We start from the raw sequence: 18,458 nt of genomic DNA on the forward strand, positions 1-18,458 counted from the left end.
CAGTGTCATTGACCTGGGGCTGAGCTCATTCGGGCCAGGGCTCATTTGGGCTGTTTTCATCTCTGCCCCCGGTTCCAGTTTAGTCTCAGACTGCATGAGGACCAAAAGCCATTGCTGTAGTTGCCTCGTGGTGGATTCTAGCAGATAAACATTACATGTGAGTTAAAAGCTTCAGTGTTTGACTGGGAATGGGTCAGTGTGGTTATCACGGCTAACTCATTGCTGTATATATGGGAACTGAGGCATGCAATGACAATAAATGCTTTCAGAATTGCCTGAGAGATTTAGGAGACCAGATTTCACTTTAAAAAGTTACTTTCAGCCAAAATTTCCCAAGACAACTGGGGTCTAGCTGCATCTTTTGCCTACATGTGTGTGTATATGGCTTTCCCAAACTTACATTATGAGGGCTTGCTACAGTGGGTCAGAACCCAGCTGAGGGTACTTTGCAATGCCAGAGACCTCACTTTTTGTATCCATCTTTCCTGGAAAGAAGCATCCTCCTTCTCTGCTGTTTTCAGCAGAAAAAACCCCATAGAATCTCAATCTGATCTATCTAAGCAAGACACCACATCTATCACTGCAGGCTTTTGAATCAACCAAGGAGCCAAAACCTTGATCAGATTTGACTTCAGAGGAATTCCTTTGCTGCAAGTACCTTTTACTTTTTGCCTCTCCACAGGAAAAAAAAAAAAAAGAAGGGGTATGCGAGGAGGCTGAGGGTGATGTTGCCTATTTACAAACAAGGTATGTTGGAAAGAGGGAGATAAGAGATGTGACAGCTATCTTTGCTGTCTCTGGGCTTAAGTTAAAGAGAGGACTTGTGTCTGTGGTGGTTAGCTCAATATTTTCCACACAGTGCTGGCATTCAGCTTTGGTTTGTCTCTGATACTGATGGACACCATTGCAGCATCTTTCTGTGGTTTTGTGAATCACACACTGTGCATTCACATCATCTTGAAAGGGGACCGCTCCCCATGTGACATTTCCAAAAGAGGTCTTGGGGACCCAGCAGAGAAAGGTCCCCATATCACTGAGAGTGTTATGCCTCTGGTATTCACAACCCAGGTTACTCACACAGCAGACCACATGACCTTGTCTTCCTGGAAGAAAAGTCCGGTTATCACCAGATCTGATGTTGAGCACTTCCTGCCGTGGTGTGTCACACATTCACACCCAGCGTGCCTGTGAAGGCAGTGCTAACAGATTGCCAGCTCGAAAGCTGTCAGCACTTTCACAAGGTGCGGAGAAGTACCCAGCCAGCAGAATGGTCCCTTGGGGCTTGCAGCAGGATCACTTCCAACTCCGCTTTCTGGTTTAGGTGGCTGAATCCCTTGGGGAAGGGAGAGGGAAGGAAGGCTAAAGGTATATGGGTCTGAGCAAAGCTTTGTCTAGTCCCCTATTTAGGAAAGCTGTTAATTCCTTCCCCCAACCCCAAAGGACAGAAGAACATTATAGATTCCTTAATATTTATTTTATTCACAAAGAGGCAAAGTTTTTCTTTTCTGGTCATCTTAGCAGCAAGAATAATTGAGAAGCTTATGAAGGTCTACATTGGAACGGGATAACTATCAGTACAGCTAGGATCCTTGGCCCAGGTGACATAGCAAATTGCCCATCAAGGGCAAGGGATTCTTTGTCTCTTTTTGAAGTCCATCTGGGAAGTTTTTCAAAGTACAGCAAACAGCTGAGCACACCTTGTACTTCCTTATCAGGGAAGCCGTGGGGTCTTCTTCACCTGCTGTCTCCTAGAGACAACAGAGCAGCCCATATCTTGATGCAGGTAGTGAAGAAGATGATGAGAGCAGAGGTATATCTCTCCCAGCCTCTCAGCTGCAGGCAGGCTCAACTCCTTGGAGTAGCTCTTCTGAGGTGAAATCCAAGCCAGTGGCTGACCTCATAGCTGGGACTCATAATGACAATCATGCTGCACAATGCAAGGTCAGGCAACAGTATGGGACCAGGACAAAGGGGAAACTCCACAATTGTACAAGCAGAGGTAGGGAATAATTAGTTCTGGGTGATACTCACAGGGGTGACGGAAGTACCGACAAGTTTGAAATCCTTGACCTTTTTGATATAAAAATTCTGAGAATAAATATCTTTAGCACAGGGCTGGTATTTTCCTGCTGCTGAATAGTCCAGGAATATGGCAAGAAAGTGGACAGACAGTAGAGATGTTGAATGCAGGGATGGATATAACTGGAACAGCATGTCTACCCTTGCCTTGCTACTTTTCTTCAGTGGTGTGCTGCTTTTTCTCAACCAAGATCAGCAAATGCAGAGGAAAAATTAAAAAAATCTGCCTTTGCCATCCTCATTCTTCGTGAGTGGATTGAGGTTTCTTTTTCAGCAAAGGTGCTGATTTGTGTGTTAGTTTTCTGGGCTCATTCACCACATCTTTGCTGCTAATTAGGTAACGGTTTCCCTTGAGCAATGGAAGGAATGGGCAGCACGGTTGCGATGTTTTCCACTAATACAGGATGTGGGATGAGCTATTCTGCAATCAGCTTATCATAGTCAAATAACCGTGTTTTGCCAACAGGGCAAGAGAGGCTTTCGATTTCATGAAAAATATTGCAGCAAGAATGGGAAAATGTGTGCGCTCTTTTTACTGCCATCATCAGACCCGGGGTAAAGAAGGAGGGGGGAGGGGATTTCCCCAGTATTTTTAACCCAATAATGGGGATTTCTTTTACACTGCCCTGCTTACACAGCTGACACAGCTGGCTCTGAGTTGACCTTAGAGATTTGTGTCTAAAACTGGACTGAGTAGCTCAGGAGGTAATGTCTGATTAAAACCTGAAGTGCGGACATCACATTAAAAATTAGACTTTTGGTCGGTCAGGAGTTGTCTTCACCCATTTCATCATCAGCCTCAGCACTGTGCTACTGTTCCTTGTATAAAACTTCATATTCACCTTTTCAGGTATTTCTCCCTCCCATTAGAGGGTTTTAGGCTGGGATGAGGTAAATGGACCACGTGCCTGCTCAGCCTCAAAGCTAAGTGTTATTTAGATGAAGATGCAGAGTGTGGATACACTGGCACAGCCTCCTGCTGGGAGCTGGGAAGGAAGAAACAAGCTGGTGAAGTTTGGGATGGCACTTGAGCAGTGTGGGAAAGGGTTTTTATGCCATTATATCCAGTAATAGCTGAGAAACAGGTTCAGTTGTGAAGGTGAGTCCTTGCTGGCCTGTATGCCTAAAAATCAGGCTTCTACATTTCCATGAGTTGTGTAGCCACTGAACAGTCTTAATGTGCCTTTATCATTCTCCATGTGTTGCTTCACTGTCCACTAGCCCAGTTCACCAGAAAAAGAGTCCTCTAATTTCCAGTGGTCTATTTCACTAACACTTTACCTTGAGAACTAATTCTACCTATGTAGCCATCCATGAATTTACACCTTGTCCATCCTATCCCTTTACTGGTTTTGTAGCCCTGGAGTAACTTTGTTCTCCAGACTCATTAAAGAACAGTCCCAATGGGTTTGATGCTGAAGTTACATTCATTTCTTGAATAGAAAAACTGTCCATCTAGCCTTCCATGAAGAGAAGGCCTTTCCCACCTGTGGGTTTCCTCCAGGCAGATCCTAGACAGAGCAATGGCTGTACTGGCTTTGGAGGTCCCTCAGAGAAAGGTAGGCACCAGTGTTTAGGTCCTGGGTGGAGAAGGCTGTTCTGCACAAATCCTCATTCTGGGTTTGCCTTAGAGGTGGAGGCTGAGAGAAAGAGGAGGTAGCACGTGCTGCTGGTGTACAGGGGTTATTTGAAGGGACTGCCTTTTCACTCCCCTCCATTATATCGATAGTATTGCTGTCATGAAGGTCTGGTGGGTCAGAAAAGTCAGTGTCCAGCTGGCACGGGGCCTCAGCAGGTTGTAAAGCTGCTTTGTCCATCACCTTCTCATCCTGTTTCAGAACTGGTGTTGGTGAGGTGCTTTCCCTTGACTGGAGAGCCCCAGAAATAACCATGGCCCCTTGGGCTTCACCTTCTCTCTCTCCCATGAAGGAGCTGTTTTGGAAGCCTTGGGTCGCCTTGATACAGCGAAGGAAGTTATGGGACAACACGGGCATGTCCTCTGCCAGTGTGCAGAGGTCTGGGGAGGGGAGAGCACGGTAAGACTCGCTGTCCTCACTGCTACTGCCCTCCTGGGTGAAAGGCTCATATGTGAAGTAGACCTGACAGGACTCGATCTCAAAGGAGTTGGGAAGGTGGAAGAAGAAGTAGCCTTGGTTGGTGAAGCAGCTGGATACTGAGTTCCCACTGGTTTCTAAAGGTGGATCAGGAGTCATTGTTCCCTTGGAAAGTAGGAACTGGGATTCCTGGTCATTCTTCTGCATCACCTCCAGCATGGAGATCTCCGGGGTTGTGCTGTTCACACAGTAGGAAGATGTGGAGAATGGAGAGGAAAGCCATTTCTGGTAGGGAAGAAACACAGGAGAGTGACTGTTACATCCAAACACTCAGTGAAGAACCAAAGTTTTCCTCTCCTGAGCACCCACAGCAATCACGTAACATTTTGTCTGTCCAGGCAAGAGCTGCTGGAGGTGGTGGGGAGGGAAATTCACATTCACGATGTCTCATCTGCAGGATTTTCAGAGACAGTATATCTGTCACTTCAAAATCAAGACCAGATCTTGCAAGTTTATGTTTCGAGATTTCTGAAGTGGGGGATGGAGAATGAAAGATTAAAATGATAGGAAGGAAAAACATTGCAAGACCATAAGATAAGTGAAGGTGGAAGAAAGAAAAGCAGAACTAAGACATGTCTCATGTGATCTATTCATAGGTGCTGAACCAGTTTCTGATACATCTACATGGCTCTATGCAGATTTCTTATCTAAAGTGCTCTTCCAAGACCCTTGTGCCTAGATTCCCACACTCACCATGAGTGACATCCTGCAGTTCATCATTATCCTTGAAAATAAACTGGTTTTGATAACATCCAACTTCATTGCCTTCATGGCCTGTAAAGCCAATTCTTCTAGTTTTCTGCACGGAGGAAGTGTGGGTGCCAGCTGAACACCCCTGCCCCCTCCCCTCTCAGCCCTGTACTCCTCCCCTCTAGTTTAAGCTTACTAGGGCTTTTTGCACTTAGGTTTTCCCAAAGCTTTGCTGTCCTCTGGAACCTCTGCAGTTTGTTCCCACCCTTCTTAAAGCGAGATGCCTCTTGGGATCACCTGCCGAAATGTCTCACATCTGACACATCCTTTAATACTGCACAGAATGGGAGTTGCCTACTTGCAGGTGCCCATATTCACAGAGAGATCATGGGAAAGGAGAAAGCAGGGGTGGAGAAAGAAGAGAAAAAAAAAGACAACAGGAATGCAGAAAACAGCTAAGTGCCATCCAGTGTGAGGGCAATTCATATTAGGAGCAGAGGAAAGGCTCACAGCCAGGAGGTGGGGATCACAACAGGAAAAGTGGGGAAGAGCTCAGCAGCCTGGGGTAGGCAGGGAAGGACTGAAGTGGGGTGCAAGGGGATCTGAGAGGCCAAGCTCCCTCCTGCAGGTCCCTTGTTGTCTCTTAGGCTCCCTGTTAGGGGAGGAGGGTGATGAAGTTTGAGTGGTTTGCTGTTTCTCGGTTCTGTAGAGACACTTCAGCTGAGTGTCAGGTTTTAGAAGGTCAGAAAACAAAACTCGAGGGGAGAACCCAGCAGCTGGTGCTACAGGCACATGTGTTGTGTGTGCACATGTAGATTCGACAATGGAGTGTCTGTCTCAGGCATGTGCAGCTGGACCCTCCTTTCCCTCACTTCTCCATCAGAATCCCTTGCTCCATCCCAAGTCCCATACCTGAATGTCACCTCCATGAACTGAAACGAGTGGGGGAAAGAACTTCTCAGGGTCTGGGATGTGAATCTTCAGGATCTTCTTAAACCTTGAGAAAAGAAAATGAGAAGGAAGAATGAAGCAGGGCCTGATTCTGACCAATCTGGCATTGCGGTGGGGGTAGGAGAGAGCAGCACAGCTCATGGCTACTACACTGGTGTGAGGGAGACATAAAGTAAGAATAAGTCTGAGGGCTTGCCTTGCTCTTGAGCGGCCTAAAACACAGTAGGCTGAAGGATGAGAGATATGGAGACCAGGCAGTTAAACCCAGCATTGGAAAATACATTCCCCTCAGCCTTTTCCCTGGGGAAGCACAACCAATCAACAGTACACTGGTTTCTTCCCTGCCTTGGCTGGTCACCTTGACCTCTCCACCTGCCCTCCTCCCCTCCTGCCCTGATGACAAGATAGGAAGGTCTCCCTTGTTTCCAAGGTCCAGCTGCTGTGAGTTGCCCCCTCTTTGCTTTGCTGTCATCAAAATGACTCAGAGGACCACATGGCCTGAATGGGACTACCGCTAGCAAAGCTGTGCCACAACTGTCTGTCCTGTTAGTACAACACTGCATGGTATAGCTATTATAGGACACACTGCCTGTGCAATCCATCTGAGCATGCCTTGTGTCCACCCAGTGGCCTCTACTTTACTGGATCCAATGTGTTGTCATCCTGAGGCAGCATGAATTGATCTAATCTGCTCCTCAGTCTCTCAGAGATGTCGACTCTTTGCTGAAGCTTTGCTGTGAGATGCTCTAAGGAAAGACCCTCCTGACCTCTGGAGGCAATCCGTGTGCTCTCTGAAGCATCATTTGCTAGTTCTTGCATATAAACTAACTTACATCACTGCAGAAGCTATTTTTGTTCATGCATGTCTAATTCTTGCTTGGATCTTACCTCAGCATTATCCTCTGTCCAATTCTCCCAGGTTAATTATACTCTGTGGAGGAAGGAGGCACTTTTATCTCTCTCAGTGCCATACAGCTAACATTTCCTCACCTTTGTGGTATGACTCAAGGTAAAACACAGTGACTTGTGACTTTCTCAGTATCCAACTTCCTTCAACATGCTTCTCCTTCTCTTCTTATAGAGAAGCCGTCCCTACCTCTGCTGCCTCAACCCTGAGAACATTTCTCCCTGCTCCCTGCCATGAACATCAGCACCCTACTTCTCTGTCCCTGTCCTGAGATGAGAAAACCTGAGGCCATTTCTAACCTCACCATGCTGACAGGTCACCCTCTGTATTATTCCATGGGCTAACCTTGTGAATACTTTCAGTCCCGAATAAAAGCAATGTCTGGCTAGAAACAAGGATAAAAAGGTCTTTAAAGCATCATGTAGATGTTTACCAGCATACTCCAGGACTGGACAGACCACGGAGAGGAAGACTTGTACTCCTCGCTTGGGAGTTTTGTCTATAGACCAGAAGTCCCTACGTCCTGTCTGAGCTCTTGCTGGGGTGTTTGAGTATGTGAGAAGGTAGCGGTACCTAGGCTTGCTTGGTCCTCTCCACTGAAGGAGTGCTCAGCCCACTGACCTGATTTTTAAGAGGCAATTTTGTGCGTCCCTGCCAGGGAACAGCACTTTAACCCATGGGCAACAGGAGCGCTGAGTCATCTATTTTTAATTTAGCCAGGGCATAGCACCAGATCACAGGAGTGTGGCACAATACAATGATGGTGCTGAAACCACATCATCTTGAGTGGCGATGTGTCTCCCCAGACAAATGTCAGCCTCAAAACGTTGGGATGCAAACCATATTTTAAAGTCACTCCCTATCCTGAGTAATGCCACATAAAAATAATCCTGGTTTTGAGAAGACACAAGATACAGAAGAGGAACAGAGAGGAAAACTTGGTTCTCATTTACCATTTCAGGGTCCGTAGATTAATAAGGAAGGCAGTCCCAATGATCACGAAGATGCAAGTGCTCACTATAAGAGCTGGCAAGACCGGCCGGGATGTTTCTACAAGATGAGAGAGAACAAGAGAGTTGCTGTAAATATTTAGCCAGAATTCTGGAGGTAGGACCTGCATCAATTCTATGCCTGTTCAAGCTGATCGAAGCGGGCCTTTTTTATAATAATGTATAATATATAATATTATATAAAATTATAATATACAAGTCAGATAAATGAGTTCTGCTGTGTTGTGTAGGATGCCTTTGAGCTGAGTTGGGTTTCAGAGTCTACTCAGCATGGCTTAGAAAATTTGTGCTGAGCAGTTTGAAATCCCTGTTCATAGCAGCACCACAGCTGGGGGTTTCCACAGACAAGGTGCCACAGTATATACTGGTTGAAGTGTCCATCAACCTGTCTGTTTTGTTGCAAAGGAATGCTGGGAGTCCTAAAATCAACATGGCACTTGAAACACCATTATCAGTCAGTGGTGGAAATAGAGGCATGGGGTTCATGGGTCTTTGAGAAGGCAGGACGACCAAGGATGGAGAAGGTTAGAGGTCAGGGAGCTGACTTATTTCTTTGAAGACATGTAGAAAAGCTTTAGGAGGCTAGGAATGTTGCAGCTTTCCACTACATAATGATTTTGGTACTTGGACTGTGGGGTTAGGAGAAAGAGACTGAGTTCCCACATTGCCAGAGCTGCCAGCACTCCTCAGGCTTGTCTGGCATTATCTCATACTTTTCTTTTCACACGCATCTCCCCAATGAACTTTTGTTTGGTTTTACTATTCTGGTGCCTGTCTCCTCTGCCTGCCACTCACATTCCCCTCCATCCCTACTACCCCTTGGTCAGGGCCTGCAGAGCTCCTCTGGGGTAGTTGTGAGGGAGCAGAGAAAAATAAAATAAGGAGGAGACATTTTTAGGACATTCTTTCTTTGCCTGTCCTTGACATGCTACTCAGATCACTTTGTCTCCTCTGTCTCTGGTACCCTGGTTATCTTTGGGCCTTGGTTGCTATGACAACTGGTTGCGGCTGTATCCTATTCATTGACATCACACACTGTCAAAATTTGATCGCCACAGCAACACAGCGCCCTTTCTAAACATAGCTTCTCTGTTTATACCAGCACCAGGCACAACACGGGGGGGTGGGGGCTGAGCAGGGGCAGAGTGGGGGTGAGATTAGAAGGAATAACCTCTATCTGCTTATTTTTTGGAAAAGAAATGACAGAGACCACAGCCAGTGACTCACCAAACAGACTTGCTTAGGGCACTGCCTTTCAAGGCTGGAGGTGTCCTCCATGCTGTCATTCATGGAAATGACTGATGCAAGTCTCAGCAGATGTTTTTGGAAGGGACTTACATGTATGTAAGTCTCTTTCATTCTCTGTGAGACTTTGCTTCCTAGGCTCAGGTCTCCTTTTCTTCAAGAGCTGAGTGATCTCTTTCACTGCATTTCAGTGATCAATGGCTCCAATGAAGTGGGTAATTTTAGAAAGCTGGATTTATGTTCCTAGGTCACAGGAGCACCTGGGAAAATGCCAGTCCTGGCCACTGCTTCTGCAGGTCAGACATCTGGCCTTACTGCTCTGGGCAAGCAGTCCCTGATTTATGTCTTGTGGATTTTGACTGTCTTCTGGAAGTCAGAGGGGCTCTACTGGGGTCAGGGGGTCTTTGCCCTTAAGCCCTGTTGAGCCATTCTGACCTAACAGATTAGGAGAGGCAGATCATTTCTGACCTTTCTATTGCTCTTTGATTAACACAATCCTCCCTATCCATCTTCATCCAGCTTCTCAGCCAGTTTGGCCCTTCTACTTTGTTTTCCCTGCGTCCCCTTTTTCCCCTCCAAGCCAGACTGCCTGACTCTGATCCTTACGGTCAGCGTGTGTCCTCCACAGTATCGTCTCGCTCCAGTCGCTCCACACGCCTTTGGAGGTACTTGAGGCACCTGGCCTTGCACGGACAGCTGCCTCATATTTCAAGTCAGGGGAGAGGCTCTCAAACACCACCCACATCTGGTCCTGCACAATGGTGAAGTTCCTGGCCTCCTGTGAGTAGGGTAAAATTAGAGCATCATCAACACCCTGGTTTACAGCCTCATGTACTCATCTTTTCCAAGGCCCTCAGAGAGGACCTATCTCAGATCCCTGCACCTTGTGCACTGCTTGTTCACTCTGAAGGACAAGTCTTATTCACTTTGCTTTTTTCATCCCTTTCAGGTCTGTCCTGGGCCTATCTGTATGTCTGAGACAGCACTAAGTAAAACAGGATTCCTGTCTGCCTCCATGTCATCACCAAACGCTGGCAGCAGGTCACACAGATAAGAGGGCAGGAGTTGTCATCTGCTCTCCAGCTTCACCAAAACTCGCTTTGGCCTGAGGGGAGGCCCAGGAACAAGCACTGGGTGATGTAAAGAAGACCAAGATTCATATGGTAACAGGTCCAAGTGCCCCACTCCATACTCACCTCCCAGGACTGACTCGTGGTTCGGTACCGCACTTGGTATTCCCGCTCCCCATCCAAATAGTGGGAGGAAATATTCAGGCTCCATGTTAAGTTGTAGGTGTTTTCAGTTTTTCTAACCAGCTGAAGATTTCCTGGAGGCCTCAGCTTTACTGGAAAGAGAGAAGGAGCAGGGCTGATGCCCCTGCATTGTCTATCCGCGACAGGGCTCCACTGCATACCCTATTGCAGCAGGGCTGGTGACTCAGCTGTGCTCACAGACTCCAGCCAGCCACAGCCACGTGAGATGGTTAGTGAGTTCTCCCCTCTCTGTTCCTTCTTCTTCCCCACTGTCACTGCAGGAGAAGGCCTGTTGTCTCCGGACTAGGTTAAAAGCAGCTCCTCCTGTGAGACTATGAAAGTGGCCCTTGCAGTCAGTGCAATCAATCCCACATAGCCACGCATTCTGTCTTGTAAGAGTGACCCACAGGGCAGTTATGCAGAGAGGAATGGAGCATGGTTGGGGTGGCAGCTGCTTTTCAGCTGCAGCCACAGAGGATGGAGTTACACAGACTGTCTGGGCTGACCCTTCCCAAAGCCTGACTCCAGCCATGCCTTCGTATGCCTCACCTTCCAGCAGCCCTGTTGGACCTCTCCTTGAGCAAGGCACACTCAGCCATCCAGCAAAAAAAAAATTACTGAAGCAGATGTTTTTCTGCTGGTTTAGTGAATTGAATCCTTTCAGCAAAGACTGATGCATGGCAAAGCTGTCTTAAAGGAGGGTAGTAGCACATAACTGGTAAGAAGGGCAAGGGAAGAGCAGTAGGACTTTCCTTCCTTGTTGCAGCATGCATTTTTCAGGAGGTCACCTGAGATGTCATTGCCAGTTTGAAGCCAGAACTCCTAGTGAAAAGCACTCTCATTCAACAGTGTCCCAGACACAGGACAGGGCACAAAGTGGCTGGCATGACATTGCACATTAGAGGTGCAAGTGGTTCATCTGTGCTAGGTATAGTAGGCAACAAGGAAAAGAGACAAGTCTAAAATCAACATTGGTTGTTGCATAGGGGTGGATGGGGAAGAGAAATTAGCTATTGTGGGGAAACTTCAGAGACTAAAAGACAGATGAGTACTCACTATTTGCAAGTGGACTGAAATCTTCTATTTGCACGGGTATAGACTTGTTTTCTCCAATCTGGCAATGGACGGACATGGCAAGACGGTCTGCAGTGGTGAAGCATTGAGTCTGAAAGGAAAATTTACCACTAGTAACACTGAAGCCTCATCAATGAGCATTTGTATTTCTAAGCATTGCCTATGTATAAGAGGTTTAGGAATACTTGACAATAAATATGGATTATATTTGTGGCTGAAACGCATAAGCCTCAGTGGTCAGTGCATAACCAAAGATTTATACTTGATGTAGCTGGATTTTTTTGGTTCATTGCTGAGAAGGGCACAAAATATTGTGACATGCTAGGCTTGCTGTATGTGCTAAGCAGGAAGAAAAGTTACTTTCTATGGGTGACATTTATTGGGAAAAAAATTTTTACTAAAACATTCTGTGTTCATTGGTAAGATTGAGCCAAGATTAGTATTAAATATTACTCTTGAAATGCAATGATACTAAAGGACCACATACATCATGTAGTATTAAATTAACAAATGAAAATTAACTTGATTAGAAAGAGAAGATTTTTGAACTAGCAACTCTGCAATTTGTCTTTGCACGTAATGTACAAATGTAGGACAGTTTGTCATTAGAAATGGTTGTGACTATCATTATCAGAATCAGCTCATATTTGGGTGAATTATTTTTCTGAAAACACAAGGATACAGTAATCCTGGATATCACTGAAGGAAGTACATATGAGTCTAAAAAAGACTGATTTAAATAAAGAATAACAGCCAAAGGATTTGCATCACCATTAGCTCTAGTGATATACTGCTGTTGCACCTTGTATTTGACACATCTAATCAGACTTTACTGTAGTTAATGATCTGTAAGATGGTACTGACCTCTTCAATAAAAATGAGGTCAAGAGGTGACCTCAGAGCTGGTGGTGATGTCCATCCCTCCTCAGAGGGATTAGGGCCAAACCCAGGTAACTGGGTCATGAGAAACTGTACGTGATCTGTCTGTCCTGCATCTCTTCTGCATGTATCAGGACAGCATGGCCCAGCTCACAATGAAGCCAGTCCTTCCTGCAGCGGAACCCACAGGGACTGTGCATATCAGTAACACACAAGAGCAAGCCAAGCACCAGAACTGGAGTCAGGGATTAGGTTTGGGTTTTTTATACCGCCTCTGTGTGAGACACTGTTTATACACCCAAAATCCACATACAAATCCTTCCCACCTTGTCATTTGCCAGGACATCCCAGATGAATTACTCACATTACTGTTTTTGCTGAAGGTCTTGATGCACCTCCTCAGTCCTGTCATGTGTTCTGCCTTGGGTAATTCACAGTGCTCCTTGAATTTTTCAGGTAAGGGAAATGACCTGGGGTTTAAGCAGGAGAACTCCAGTGAGCCAAGGAGGCTGTTTTGTATTTATGTAATGCTAAAGGCCTTTCAAACATTTTGCATCCTACCATTTTTGTTGAACAGGTTACAGGAAGGATGTAATTCCACTTTCTCTCCCCACTGCATCACTCATCCAAATTTTATGTGCTGGCACATGGAGAGTCAATGCATCCCAATTATTTCAAGCCAAAGACAACAGCAGGTTTCTGGTTTCCAAGTCTTCACAGAAACCTCTGGCTACCTGCTCTGCTTCCTGTTGGTACCAGAGGGCACACGGAACCCAAACACACCTGCTGCCCACAACTGCACCAATGTGGCCCTGGAAGACGGGTATCTGTTTCAGCCTCTCTAGAGTTCACAGGTCTCCTTTCAAGCCACTGACAGTCCTGTAGGATCTCAGATACCAACTGAGATACCGATTGTCTGAACCAGGTCACATCCCAGTCAGCCAGAACTGTACATCACTCTTGTCAGTGCTACACCATGACCTCTTTTCTGCTCTGACAAGTGTGGCTGGGTGGCCTGAGCTGAGCTATGGCACAGAGGGTGACAGGGCAGAGAATATCTGGGGGCAGCTGAGGGGTTATCAGACTGAGATGCCTGCTCCATCTGTAAGGTCAGATCAAGCCCGGGACTTGCTGACTGTGGGGAGAAGTGATGTCCTATGGCTGTGGTCAAGCAATGGCACAATTCCAAATTCACCTCAAATTCCATCCCCCCTCTCTGTGATTCACACTCATGGAGCAACATAAATGTTTTGGCTTTCTAGGTCCATTCACCAGACCCCAGAATATATTTTCCCTTGTCCCCCCATTGGAACTGTCTCTATGACAGTCACAAACAACGCACCCACTGCAAGAATCACACTGAGCTATCCTTATGATGAGAACCCAGGGAAGCCATGGGGTAAGCTGGCATGTCTCTTGACTGGAGATGTTATACTTGGAGATCACAGAGACTCAGTCAGCTGCCACTGCAGTACTGGCCACACACCAACCCCTCTGCTGGGAGACATGTGGGAGAGGAAACCATCATGAACTGGGAGAAATGAAACAGCCAAGGGAGGTAAGGGGAACAATATTTTCCTTCATTTATTGTTACTCAGGGTTCAACATCCCAGTTCATACTGACAACAGCAAATGGCCCCTGTACAACTTTAATTCAAACCTCCTCTGCCACCATCTCTATACATCCTCCTTTTCCATTGAAAATGCCTTTCTCTCTAGAGAGTGGCTATTAAGGAAGAGGAACTTTTTCTGAAATGAAGCACAGTTTGGGATTGTGAGATGACAAACACTGAGCCATGCTCAGCACCTCAGCCGACACAGGGTTAGAGACAGAGTTCCAGACAAAGCGCCTCTGCTACGTGACTCCGCTACACCTGGCCTGGGGAGGCGGAACTTACATTTTTGTTAAGTGCTAAACTTTCCAGGACGCTTTTCATTCTAAACATTGGCTTTACTCAGCCTCTCCAGTCACTCACCTGTCACAAAAAGCTAACTTGGATAGAATCTCCAGCTGGCATGGTGCTTCAACCAGGTCCCTTCCTGGGTTCCAGTCACAGAAGAGAGCTGCCCGTGAGTCATACCAACAGGTTAGGCTGGAGGCACCTGCCCGCAGAGAAGAGATCGACAGCAATGTGGCTGAATTAGCAATGATGTTTGGCATTAACCATCACCCCAGATAGTTCTGCCCCATCCCAAAATACAGACTGGCTCCTCTGCTGGGTAACTGTCTCCAGGTAACAAAGGCAGAGCCACTCACTTTGCAATGTCCTTGGAGGTTATGTTCTCATAAGAAACCTGTAACTATTGCAACCCGCTCTGGCTGTATGTTACAAAACAAGCATTGCACAGCAACACACCATGGCAAACAAGCTCCTCCAGTTGATCCATCTCCCTATTCGCCTATCTGCCACGGGTTAAGGGAATCACTTCCTACCTTGTGCTGAGTCTGATGCCCATGAGAGACGTGTGAGGCTGAACAGCCAGAGGTGACACAGAAGCAGCAAAGAGGGCTTCATCTGTACTGGTGACACACTGAAAGAGAGAAGACGCCCCCCCAATATAGCTCAGCAATGCAAATTAGGAAGATGTCATCTCACAGGAGGCATCCACTGTTCCAAGGCAGAACTCAAAGCCAGTGCCAATCTTCCAGGCTCAAACTCATACCCTTTCCACTCTGGATTCTGTGCTTTTCCCTCAACACCTCATTGTTTTCCTGCCTTGGGTGCTTTTGCTCAGGACTAAAACTGTTCGTAGTACAACACAGGTGGGCTGTTTGCAGGAGTAAAGCCTTCTGGAAATGTGTGTCTCTGTGCAACCGTCCGCTCGTATTGTTTCAGGCTGCTTGCTGACTCAGGTAGAGAGTGCTGCCTTGGTTGCGCACGGCTTGCGTCTTGAAGAGCTTCTTTTTTTGGTAAGCCCAAGGGCTGAAATAACTAGGTGCTTGCTGAGTAAGAGGGGTCCCTGGCTGCAAATGACAAAAGTTAGTTGCAGAACTTGTGGCTTAAGAGGTAGATTTTGAATGGCTTGTTTGGGACAGGGATGAAAATCAGGCAGAAGAAGGAGTTTACCAAGTTCTGGAAAGTCAAGGTTTTACCGTATCAGAAAATATTGCGTAGTCATGCACAAACCATGCACCATCCTCACCATGTAGACCCCGCACTTCCTTGGAAGGAGCAGCGCTTTTAGGGGTAGCAGAAAATTTGGGCTTTGTAACTAGGAAACTTTGCAGCACCCCTCATCTACTTGTGGCACTCAGGGAGACTCCTTGTCTTACAAAACCTGTACAGCCACGTTCCATATTGGACAGACTGGGCTTACGGGCTTCTCATCCAAGCGTCCCACCCTCCTCATACCCCTGGAAACCCGGAGCTCGAGATCTGCCTCTACCCACAGAAGAAGTGATCACCCTCACCTCTCAGCAAGCCTGGAGCCCAGGCAGAGCTGGGCAAAACAAGACATAGTCCCGCTGGAGCCTGCTGGGACTGCCAGGGCAGCGGGAAGAGAGGGTTTATAAAGGGCTGGCATGAGGCATAACATCGATTCCCGTTGCGATAAAAGATTAGGTTCAGAGGAAGAAAAACATGACGGCAATGATTAACAGACAAAGGAGAGAGAAAGAGAGAGAAAGCAAGCAGGCGGTGTGGTTGTGAGATGTGGAGTATGATTTGAGAGGACTGTGGAGAGACAGAGAGATAAATAAGTGCTCAGCCCTCCCCAACATCGAGATTCAGTTTGTCAGACCGAAACTCCTTCCAAGACGCTTTTCAGATCAGCCACCCCTGTGTGGGAGAGAGCTGGCATCGTCCCCTTTACCTTCCAGCTCCAGGAACCCAGCGGTCCAGACGCAGGGAGTCCCCAGAGACCGGGTTGCGGGGCTGGATAGATGCAGGTGCTGGACGTCAAACTGTGAAGGGAACAGGTAGGGAGGAAAGGGAGAGGGATGGAGGGGGATATCCTAGCTCAGTGCATGTCCAGGTGTCAGCCAGTGCTGCTGGCATGAGAGGAGAGGTGCCTCCAGCCCAGAAGTTCTGCTGCAGGACTGTTCTTCTCATACATGCACAGTCTCTCCGTCTTCTCGTCTCACCTTTTCACAGGAAGCTGCTGCTTGCTTGCCTTGTCAGACTGAGACAAGGCCCTGAAGTATCGAAAAGGATAGTGAGGCCGAGAATAAAAAGCCCCAAACCACGTCCTACTTCCTGCTGGTAAAGCAATAGGTGCAGAAACAAGGGTGGAGGGATCAGGTGTTAGCTTGCTGTGCTCAGATATACTGGGACCAGTTTATAACTATTACTGGGAAGCAAAAGAGACAGAGAGAGAAGGACCTGTCCTATTGGGACACTGGCAAGAGATCCATAGTTTCCTCTTTCAGACACCCAAACACATCACTCATATCGCTCTCAGGGTCTGTGCACGTGCACTGATCACTTTGAAACTGGGGATAGGAGTCAATCGGCAGTAGAAATACCGCGGACTACTTTGTGAAAAATTACTTGAGTCACTGATCTAAGCAATACCAGAACAAAACCAGCCTCCCCACCAGTGCCCCAGTTTCAGAGGACCCATCCTGTGTCAGAGTGGGAGTGGAACGAGGGCAGTCCTGAATGTGAGCAAGCTTGAGGCACAGCCCTCACGCTTGCAGATGGTGTGGCACCACAGGAACACCCATCCCATGGCCTCCCTACCCAGCTGAGCATCCCAGTCACTCCACAGAAGGAAGAATCATCCCCTCTGACCTGAGCCTTGCAGCTGGTCCAGACAGATAACACCGCCCCGCAGTACCTGCAATAACTGCTTGGCATGGCTTGTCCATTCAATAGGCCCCACAGGGATGTGAAAACTATGTCCACCTTCTTCCAAAGCTTCATGTGCCCTTACCTTCACAGACAGATAAGGCCTCAGGGGCCCTGCAGGACATATTTAGTTTTAGAAGATCCTTTTGCCACAGGCAGATAACTTCCCCAGCACACTTTGTCTTCACATCCCAAGCCAAGACAGACACAACTGCAAATCCACAGTGTGATGGCATACACATGCACATGTCCCCACACACCTCTCTTTTTCCATACACAAATATAATTCTCTGAAGTGCAGCACATCATATTTCCTGTTTGGTCGGGGCTGCACAAAGATGGCCACTGATGTGGGGCCAGATGATGAGAATCTGCTTTTATACACACGCTGATCACCACGCTCTGCACTTCTTACCTTTCTCTCCTGGAGCAGCTCAAGGCCAAGCTCAGGTCCAGCAAGCACATTTTTCTGACAAAAAGTTGCCAGAGCCTAATCCCAAGTCTCCAGACAGTTCCTTTTTGAGGACTATACAAACCTGGAGGATTAAGCCTCCTTTAGCAACAAAGGCATCTTGGTTTCAGGTAGTGGAAAACATGTGTAGGAGGAGGATGAGTTTTCAGTCACAGGCAGCAGAGCCCAGAGACTGGATCTCAGAAGATATTAGACTTCAAAGAGAAAGACTGTTGGACTGTTGGACCAAAACAGTGATTTGATGGCATGGGTAGAGCCATTCTGAAGGAGTTTGTAACAGTGGATCCCCATGGCCATTTCTGAGAGAACATTGCAGTTCGAACTCCACTCAGGCATCAAGCACTCAGCCAGCAGTCTGACAATACCTTCTTCTTCACCACCCATGACATGGATCAAGAGTGTGAGAGGTGCCATTTGGATGTTCTTGCCAGTCATCTGAAGGCTCCTGTTATGGCCACCGTTTGTGAGGGCGACTGGGGAACCTGACTAGCCAGCTTCTAGAGGATGGGCTGTATGCTTTCCTGTTCTGCAACCACTGACTGTGGTATCTACAGCTTGGAGGGTCCCACCAGGGTGGATCTGCAATGGCATGTACCTTCAAGGCACAGCCCACCTTTCTCAGGAGCTCCTAAAATGAATGCAGTATACTCAGGCATAGAAGTCCTCAACTGAAACAATGAAGTGCTCTGTGAGTAACTTCTTGGTATTATCAGCTCTGTGGCTGCAAGGCAGTTTTTATGTTAACCATAATTTTCCATGTTCTTCCTTCAAGCTGAGAAATCTGCATCTTCCTTCAGATCAAAGATCACTTCGGGAAAGAAAGAACACAAAGCATCCATTTATTGTTCAGCTTATCACAGGGAAAAAAAAATGCACCGACTCCTTTTTTTTTTTTTTTAATGTAGTAAGAATCAGATGAGTTGCACACTGTAGTACCTGAAATAGTGGAAGAGGAAAAATTAACATGTAGTTAGTCCCTGGAGAAGATGAGCAG

General features: G+C 47.0%; 1 protein-coding gene across 2 annotated transcripts; it reads right to left on the reverse strand.

The window, feature by feature from the left end:
- Positions 1 to 1,494: 1,494 nt before the first annotated feature.
- IL2RB (interleukin 2 receptor subunit beta) lies at positions 1,495 to 17,528 on the reverse strand. 2 transcript variants are annotated; one of them, XM_082057417.1, is made up of 11 exons: positions 17,408 to 17,528; positions 16,016 to 16,337; positions 14,637 to 14,734; positions 14,179 to 14,305; positions 12,567 to 12,672; positions 11,306 to 11,414; positions 10,193 to 10,341; positions 9,603 to 9,774; positions 7,695 to 7,791; positions 5,796 to 5,880; positions 1,495 to 4,418 (listed from the first exon to the last, which is right to left on the reverse strand). In XM_082057417.1, the coding sequence occupies exons 3-11, from the start codon at positions 14,716 to 14,718 to the stop codon at positions 3,591 to 3,593; spliced, it is 1,755 nt and encodes a 584-aa protein (XP_081913543.1). In that variant the 5' UTR covers positions 14,719 to 14,734; positions 16,016 to 16,337; positions 17,408 to 17,528; the 3' UTR covers positions 1,495 to 3,590. The 2 variants fall into 2 exon arrangements, with proteins under 2 accessions (XP_081913543.1, XP_081913544.1); XM_082057418.1 differs by lacking the exon at positions 17,408 to 17,528 and having other exon boundaries at positions 16,287 to 16,312.
- Between the last annotated feature and the right edge of the window lie 930 nt (positions 17,529 to 18,458).

Source organism: Streptopelia decaocto (genome assembly GCF_964273445.1).
Source record: "Streptopelia decaocto genome assembly, chromosome: 1".
Lineage (NCBI taxonomy): Eukaryota > Metazoa > Chordata > Aves > Columbiformes > Columbidae > Streptopelia > Streptopelia decaocto.